The 9,663-nt window shown below is 39.0% G+C and overlaps 1 protein-coding gene across 1 annotated transcript; it reads left to right on the plus strand.

Moving 5' to 3' along the window:
- The first annotated feature begins 1,017 nt into the window (after positions 1-1,017).
- LOC117953422 (T-cell-specific surface glycoprotein CD28-like) lies at positions 1,018-7,569 on the plus strand. Its single transcript, XM_034886433.1, has 5 exons — positions 1,018-1,305; positions 3,654-3,781; positions 6,789-6,927; positions 7,015-7,181; positions 7,284-7,569. Exons 1-5 carry the CDS (start codon positions 1,239-1,241, stop codon positions 7,425-7,427), a joined length of 645 nt encoding a protein of 214 aa, XP_034742324.1. The 5' UTR covers positions 1,018-1,238; the 3' UTR covers positions 7,428-7,569.
- The last annotated feature ends 2,094 nt before the right edge of the window (positions 7,570-9,663 follow it).

Here is a 9,663-nt window from a genome sequence, read left to right on the forward strand (position 1 = left end):
CCCTTCATGAGGTTTTTTAACATTAACATGAGTTGCCCGAGCCTGTCAATGGTCCCCCAGGGACTAGAAATGGTGATAAGTGTAAACCAAGCCCTGGGTATTCTGCTCTGCCTTTGAGAAAAGTAAAGCTCAGATGGGCAGATCTGGAATCTTGCTCCTTATGAGGTCATAAAAGGCAAGTTTACCTCTCCTTTCTCTGCTTTGCCCACCCAGAGAATTTGGCCAACCATGAGAGAGAAACATCATGGCTTTCAGATAAGCAACCTGGCAGTTGGTCAAGACCACACCACCAGCCTCCACCTTGACCCATCGCTCCCTCTCCTTCTCAAAAGCTACAGACTCAGAAATGGCACATCCTGAGGAAAGCTCATTGTGGGACTGGCTCTAATCGCTGTAATTCTGCACCAAGGCTGAATTTTGGGAAAGAGATTTCAGATACAGTTTCAGGGGACAACATAGGTCTGTATAAAAGCATCCGGAGAGCACCATGTCATGGGACCTTTAATACTCTATTTTATTTCACCATACCTACACAAAAAGGATAAAAACACCACCCTCAGTATGGAAAAAAATATGAGACAGCCTAAACTTTCCTCCTCCTACCAATTCCCCTCTAACTCTGTACCGAACAAGTCTTTTTTAAACTGTTAAAGCTGTCTGCAAGATGACTCTTTTTTTAAAAGGGACACATAAACACAGACTATGTGTGTGTGTGTGTGTGTGTGTGTGTGTGTGTGTGTGTGTGTGTGTGTGTGTGTGTGTGGGACTGTTTTTGTGTTTGTCTTTGTGTTTAAGGTGAGGCTGCAGTGGTATATCTTGCATATGAATACTAATATTGGAATGCATGCATACATTTTTACTTGCATATAGAAATGTATAATTGTTTGTGTGCAGGCTCATCTGTAGGCATGTGTCCTTTGTGTGTGTGTGTGTGTGTGTGTGTGTGTGTGGGTTCATCATGTTTGGTTCTGGTTTCACAGCTTGGCACAGGAAGTGCTCCTAGCTGATACACATACATTCACACATTTCTCTTCAGGTGTTGAAAGTCTCTGTAATATCAAACAGAGATGGCATTTGTGGGTCCACTAGTCTTTTTGCAGAGAGAGAGAGAAAGAGAGAGAGAGAGAGAGAGAGAGAGAGAGAGAGAGGGAGGTTACTGACAATCCCAGTGCTCTATGCAGGAGAAGAAAATCTTCCTTTGTGTAGAATAAACCAAATCAGCCAAGTAGGAGGACAAGATGAGAGCAGGGGTTTTGTGGATGGTGATGGTGTGTTTGAGTGATGGAAAGGTCCCACAATGCTCAGGTAAGAAGACGTTGGTTCCTCAGAATTAAACCTCAGCCTAGCTCAATGAAGTGGAAATTGCTCAGACAGAGATTTTTTTAACCAACATCAGTACTTTCAGAATGACTGTGAGGGCTTTCATATGCTCTATTAAAAGAGATCCTGATCAGATCCTGATGTCAGGGAGGAAAAAGGAGTATGGTAGAATGAATCCTAAAGCTATGATCGTTTCTCTGTTCACTCGTATGAAATGGAGGGCTTTTCCTTGCATCACAGTGCTCTAAAAACCACAGTTCATAAACGTCAGTGATAATCAGAAAATATTAGAATGACAAAACTAAATTAAATTGTAACACTTTACTTGACATTTTCTACATAAGAGTGGCATGACAGTGTCATGAACACATGAACCCTAACTCTAACCCTGACTCTAACTTGTCATGACAAAACCACATGACACTTAATAAAAGAACTATTATGTCATAAACGTTATAATGTTTGTGACATGTTCATGACAGTGTCATGTCACTCTATGTAGACACCATCACGTGAAGTGTAACCAATTAAACAGATGATACTCGAAAGGTTAGAGGACACACTGGCTCAAAGTACACACACATGCAAACAGGACCTGCACTGCACAGGCAATAGATGGAGAGATGTCAGAGCGAGGGGACTGCTCATGGACTGGCGCCCTGAGCAGTTGGAGGTTCGGGGTTGCTAAACGACCCCTCGACAGTGAACCAGGAGGTGAACAACCATCTCTCCAGCTACCAGTCCACACTTTGTACCTTAAATTGTTTGTATGCTGTAATATGTAAATTCCCCCACGTTTCAAGAAAAGGACAAACACAACGCTACATTATTCTTGCTTCTCTTCCAGTGTTGCCAGTTTGAGCAGTTTTCCACCCGAGTGAGCTACTTTTTATTTTGCTTGGCCAATAAACTGAGCCGGCCTTGGTGCCCAATGAAAAGTTTTTCAACAACTCTACCCCCCTTGCTTAGGGTTAAATATACTCTGTTATCCCTATGGAGGAGGGAGGCAATTATTTTTACAGCCAGCAGAAAACAAAAAAACAATAGTTCATACACAGGATACACAGCAGTAGCCTACATACAGATGTACTCAAACTAATATTCATGTTCGTAGGGGTTAAATCACATCACGCTATTAATGAGACGAAGCATAACAGGGACAAATGACCTCTTAAATATTTTAGTATTAAACCTCGGTACAATTTACCTGTGAATTTACCTAGAGCAATATGGACTAGGTCAATACCCAAATCGCATGGGGGGGCAATATCTGTTAAAGGCAAAATATTTGTTGAACCAGTTCTGAATTAAGTATTGTGTTGCTGCAGTATACAAAAGAATAATGATACAAAATGTATCATTTTCTCTAATCTCGTGAATCATATTGCAATATTATTAGCCAAAATAATCGCAATTAGATATTCACAAGGGGTGGATGGGGTCAGCGAGGATAGAGTGGGCTTCCCTCATGGCTCTAGCTCTGTATGGGTGGGACAAGTCTTCTAATTGTATCCCTGCAATTGTGCCACACATTTGCACTATGCTGTTTAGTCTGTGCTTAATTTCAAAGTAATTTCAAAGTAAGGGACCTAAACTAGCAAAACCGTGTCGATAAAACTAGAATAAAAAATTTTCATAAGTGATGCATCAACATTAAAGCTTCTCAACTTCCGATAACAGTACATACGCTGGTGGGCCTTAGCATAAACTACATCTGTAATGGCATCAAATATCAGGTTATGGACTATAATTGTAACCAGATATTTGTACTGCTGTATAACTTCAACAGCTTGTCCATGAATGAAAACAGGAGAACTTGGCAGAGGCTTCTTTCTGACAGCCGTTATCATTTCTATGTTTAGGAACGAGCGCTCACACCAGTCAATAAAATCATTTACAACCAGACCGTAGCGTCCTTGTGGTTACAGCAGCAACACAACACCTGAGTCATCTGCAAAGTTAACAATAATAGCTAAAATGACAATTCATTTATCCATTAAGTTTGATTTAGATGCTGAGTTCAGTAGACTCGACACACAATAACAAATAAATAGTGACCGACTCAGGGCACCGGGATAGCCCAGTTGGTGGAGCGGGCGCCCATATGTAGAGGTTCAGTCCTCGACACAGCGGGCCAGGGTTCAACTCCCACTTTTGGCCCTTTGCTGCATGTCATTCCCCTTTTCTCTTCTCTTTTATGTCTTCAGTTGTCCTGTTTAATAAAGGCCTAAAAAAGAATCTTTAAGTTAAATATAAAAACTGTGACTTACCCCAAACCCTATGGTCCTTCAGTTTATTAAAACCAGGCTGCTTGTTGTCTCTTTGTCTGTCAGTTGGGCCGACCGTCATAGTGTCTAAACTCAGTAAAGTATCCGTGCCCTGTCCATCTGCCATGGCCAGCTCAGAGTTCAAGTATCAGCTACTTTTCAATGGCAGCTGCATCAGCCAAATACGTCATGAGGTCAGTGTCTATGTGTGTGTTTGTGTGCGCATACGTATTTCTGTATTTATAACATGCTACACACAGGTCCGTGGCCTGTGGTTTTCAGTGGTGACCATTAGTTGTTTTATTTTATTTGATGTGACTATTACACATGAATCATCTCACTTTAAAAAGCAATCCCGTTTTGTAATGCTAAAGCCACAGAAAAGGCCCTTCTTCTTCTCTGTTTTGTCCTCATTTAGCTCAAGGAAATTATGAACCAACCAATATTTGATGTCTTAGTTTGTAGTTGGGCTTAGTCTAAGGCCTGATTATGTTCACAAATCACATCAACACGTTTTTTTTGTGTTTATTTTGTACTTATTGGGGTTCACTTTGCATTGTCTTCTTTGAAGGAATGTCTGAGTCATTTATTTTACCCAAGGAGACTTTTCTGAGCTTGACTGACAAGTTACAAGAAGAGTTACTCTGTTAGGAAGCCACAGTATCTCACCTCTGCTCCAGGACTGCACTGCACTGAAATGTAATGCAACAGGGCGGGGGGCCTGTGGCCAAAGAAACCACACACATATCATTCACAGTTGCACTTCACAACGCATGAATGCATGGAGGGACTGCCCGCTAGATGGCAGCACAAACTGGATTTTAAGGCAAGGTGTAGATGCTCTTCAAAGCTTTAATGCGTAACCTTTTGATATTATTGAACGTTTGCTACATTCAAGCCGTTGCCAAATGAGTTGCTACAGAGCTTATTAAGACTATCAGCTCCACACAGCTCTCTCTGCATTTCTCAATATGGCTGTGTTCAGAAGATTGTGGTATCCAGCAACTTTCCCATTTATAAAAAAAAAAAAAGATTATTATCTCTCATGAGGAGTCCATCATGTTGTTTTTATCCTTCGTGTCCTCCTTGGTTACTAGCAACAGTGTGGAGTAGGGGTGGGGGTGGTGCGCGATCACTGAAGGCTTGTCATTGTCACTGTTGTCATTAGAATTCCTCATGGGGGAGACAAAAACTACGCACTATAGCTTTAACTTACGATGTGTTGTGCAAATTGTGTCTGCGCTTGAAATTAGTTTACCAAATTCTTAGGTCATGTTTATGATTAAAATAGTAATAGTATGTCTGAAATGAAATTTTGTAATTTTTTAAAAATGTTTATAATATTGTCATTATTTAGAATTCCTCATGGGCTCAACAGAAAGTACACACTATTGCATTAAAGAGCAAATCTATTTTTTGCTGACTTCTGGTGTTTGTTGTTTAAATGTGAAAATGAGCTGTAAACCTTGACATATTGTAGTTCAGTGTTGTTACTTGGTATCTGAGCAACAAGTGAAACTTGACCACATGTGACCACATGATTTAATCCACTGCAGCACATAACACTACACCACACACCACTGTAACAAGATGAGAGAACCGCAGCGGTTTGTTTTGGTCACTTTCTTCCTCATTGGCAGAATCATTTCCCCAGTGCTGTGGAGTAAGATCTGGCTCTACCACAGATACATTTTGTGAGATAGAAGTAAGAAACGCATTCCACGAAAAATTACAATATTAAATGAAGTTAAATGTTCACACAATAGAGTAACGGGAGCTATGTATATTAGCTTCATACATGGTTAAATGGCATTTGCTCTTACCAGTATATCACCATGTGTAGTTTCATCCATGGAAATCCCACCAATCTGTCCAAATACGTCCCAGTTAGAAAGGAAATGCCTTAAACATTTTCTTTGTAAATCTTCAGAATTATTTCGCGAAAGAACCAAGCAGGTCTGTCTTGTTGCGGCATCATAATTGTCTTCAAAACTTGTCATTTTCACAGAGAGCAGATGTCATGTCAGGCTTTATCCTGGAAATGTTCTTCCATTGATCCAGACTACCTTCTTCTTAACCAGCTCATAATGCTGCAGTGTTTTTCCTCCGTTCGTCAAAGACCTATGTGTACATATTTGGCGGAAGGGTTTTAGGGTCCCCCTCAAGAAAATGTGATGTATTTCAATTTTAAAAAAGAACGCATATTGACATCATGTTGGACCATTATTGTTACCAAATACATATGTCTAAAAACGTTGGAAAAGCTGGAGCAGATTATAAATATCAAGTAGTCAGCATTTGCTAAAGAAGTCCACAGGGGACCGACTACAACCATTAGATCTGAGTGTCATTTAGTTAGTTTTAATGCTCACGTTGATTTTATTTATCTTAGGTGGTGCCAAAACGGCTTGGGTGCTGCACCCAAGTCTAATGATGGTATGCAGACGGACTGTGTTGTTTATGTGATCTCAATGAAATTGAAAGTAAATTTTGTTTTGGTTTGAATTTTTCATATTATTGTGATTTAAATTTGCAATTATTCAACAAAGTTGAAGTAAAAGGCAAGGCAAGGCAAGGCAGCTTTATTTGTATAGCACATTTCAGCAACAGGGCAATTCAAAGTGCTTTACACAAAATCAGTTAAAAAATAAAAACAGTTAAAAAAATAAAGAGAGGAAGCAGGACATAGATTTGTTAGTTTGGTTGGTCGTACATAAAACGTTTAACTTGCAGACTTTTTAGAACAAGCACGGGCTAAAAGGAAGACTGCTTCGTATAAATTGTAATCCGTCTGGAAATAACATTCCACGTTATTTTTACTCTTATTTGTTGTCTGTGGTTTTGTTTTGTGTATAAGGCATTTGGTTCTAGTTGGACACTTTATGGATTGCAATGTTGTGTTTTGGTTGTTGTGGTATGTTTTGTTTGTTCTTTGTTTTGTGCAAATTGAAGAATGTCGCGTGTGGACGTTGGACTGGAAGCTGTGGAATGAATTACTGTTGTGTTAGCGTCATGTAATTCTGTGTGGGATGGGCCACTTAGTGGCATGCCACGTAAATAAAAAACATCAATAAATCAATCAATCAAAAAATGGTAGGGAAAACCCTGAGGCTGTACGTATTTATTGCAGTATTTATCCTGCAACTTCTTGTAATCTCCCTGAATAAAAGTGACATCACTTGTCTTTTCTTCACATTGCAGTTGGACAATGTAGAAAATGTGTTCTCTGGTCAGTTTAAAGTCACAGCCAACGACAGCGGAGAGTACATCTGCATGACGGTGTTGATTTATCCTCCACCACGCAGAAAGTACTGTCACATCACTGAAGTCAGGGTGGCAGGTAAAATGCTTTCTATTTTTGGATACATCTAATACATTGAAAAAAATAATATGATAATACATAAGTTCCGTCCTGATCATTTCATAGAAAAGCAGTCTTTTGCAGTCAATGACGCTGTCCTGGTAGCCAATCAGAGCTCTGCAGCTGTCCCGTCAGGCTGTTCTCCATCCATCCCAGAGGTGGTGATGTGGGTGGGATGTGGTGTTTTATTTCTCTACGGCCTGTCAATCACCTGCATTACCATTGCTATCTGGGTAAATATGAACACATGGATTTACTTTTTCACTTCTACTGTGCTGTACACATCGCATCAAATCCGAATATTGTCTCTCTTTCTCTGTGTTGCATTCCTTCAGAGGAAGATGAAGAGAGATGAAGAGGATACAAACGTGTATGTTAACCTCCGACCCGGAGAGGTCAGGAAACCCAAACAAAGTTTAACAACAGTTTGTGCCAATTATAAAGACAAGTCGGTTATTAAAGCCACGGATGTTTTGTGAGAGCTCTCAGATGTGCAAATCACAAGCCTGCAGTTTATGTACATAGTTTTTTAAAATACAAAACAACATGAAAAAGTGGAAAAACAGCAGGTAGCAAAGTGATGCACCAAACAGAGAGCATTCATCTGTTGCACAAAACATGCCAAAACACTTAAACACAATAAAAATACAAGATTCGTTTTTCTTTTAATTGTGTTGCTGCACAACACTGTCAAAATAAAACAAAATGTTCTATTATGTCTTGTTATTATTTTGCTAATGGTTAATGTCCTGAACCTGTATTGAATTATTTAGTTACAGGGATACGTGAGTATTTTTCCGAGAAGTTTATTAAAAGGACATCTTGAATAGTTTAGAAATGTCACACGCATGAGGCAATTTACTTAGAAGTTTGTATGAAAACAATGCAGATTGGGGATGTTTTTTTTCAGCTTTTATGTGATTTTGGAAATGTTCAAATGATTAAATTCTTATTTATTTTGTAGATGCGTGTGTGTGTGTGTGTGTGTGTGTGTGCTACTTCGCTTCCTGTATTCCTATGTTTGGAGTTCATGCTATTTGTGCTCTCATGTTCATGATGCATTTACATTTTGTCTTTCAATGTAAAGCATTATTAAATGGTGTGTATTGAAATGCGCTATGAAAATAAAATTGCCATTTATTTGACTTTAACTGTCTTTGGTTGGGCTGTGGGAGAGTCCGATCTTTCTTAATACACATTCAATCTAGTTCACTGCAACTGCAACAGCAAGAACAGAATTCAACAATTTTTAACATCAGACAAGCACATGCGTTGGCCATTCTTTTATTTCTTTTTTATTTCTTTTTTATTTTTATTTTTGCAGACAGGCTGACTTCCAGCTTCAGATTTTTTCTTTTGCACGTCATGCTAAACTGAAACAATGACAGCAGGAGAAATCAAACACAAAAAAGCACAGGACCAATCATAAAAGGCCACCTTGGAGTTCAGGGTTTCTACAGGTTGCAATACGCTTTTAATTCCTTTTTAAGAACATTATGAATTAAATTTAAGACCTTAATCATGACATTAAAACCCAAATCAGATGTCAGAGTCTGGAAACATCTGAAACAAGCACAATTTCCTTGTTGGCATTATAAGACTGGTGTCTGGGTTGGCTGCAAAATAAGTTGCATGTTGGTCCCATTTCTAGTTCTGGTAAAGCAAATTGTATTTGGACTGGTGACAGAATGAACTACAACACATGGAATTGAAAAAAAAATACTCTATAGTGCTATAGGAACATTTCAATTAGCATCAGAGGCAGCATTACATTGACATAAGGAAATCAAGACCTTTTGAAAATTATTTAGGAGCTAGAACAAAATACTTCAGGGACTTTTATGTTAGATTGGGATTTTGAAAATGTAGACTTCTTTAGACTTTTTGAGAGCCCGCTGAAACCCTCTAGTTGTGTTACACGTAGCCGAGAGTAGAAAAACAACTGTCGAAACCGGAGCGTACAGTTGGAAATCTGAACCTTTTAACTTGGAATTATCTAAAATACATTTACTTCATTATTATATTTAGTTTTGGTCGTGTTTACCATGAATATCCAAACTATTAACATTTCAGACATGACTGAAAAAACGTTATATCGTTTAAGCTTAATCAGCTTCATGTGATTAGTGCAGACAGACTGACTTCCAGCAAGCAGTTTTTCTTTTACACATCATGCATAACCGTATAGGCCTACTGAAACAATGACAGCAGCAGAAATAAACCACTGCTTTCCGTGTGACTGAAGACCGTAGTGGTGACTGTAACTTCAGCAAGAATGGGGCTTAACCCCACAGAGTGTTTCCAGGCAAAAACCTGATGTGACGTCAGGAGGACACAGAATGTCATAACATCAGCACTTTCACAATCTATGTGAAAAAACACAGTGAGTAGAATTAGCTATTTTCCACCGTTTGCACCTCTTCATTGCATATGAAGTGTGTAGGACAAAAAAAATGCAAACGCAGCAAAAAAACTGCCTAATATTCCACAGAAGAAACTGAACTGATGAAATCACAGAAGCTGTCCCACGTGATTTACCGTCACATTCAAACTACAGCTGCAAACATTACACAGTTGGTTAGTTCTCAACTGTTACATTAATCAACAACTATTTTGGTAATAGATTAATCAGTTTGTTCTCTGAATCCGGCTTTTAATAGTGTGAATATTTCTAGTTTCTTTACTCCTGTGACAGTAAACTGAATATCTTTGAGT

This window comes from Etheostoma cragini, chromosome 11 (assembly GCF_013103735.1).
Source record: "Etheostoma cragini isolate CJK2018 chromosome 11, CSU_Ecrag_1.0, whole genome shotgun sequence".
NCBI classification, from domain to species: Eukaryota; Metazoa; Chordata; class Actinopteri; order Perciformes; family Percidae; genus Etheostoma; species Etheostoma cragini.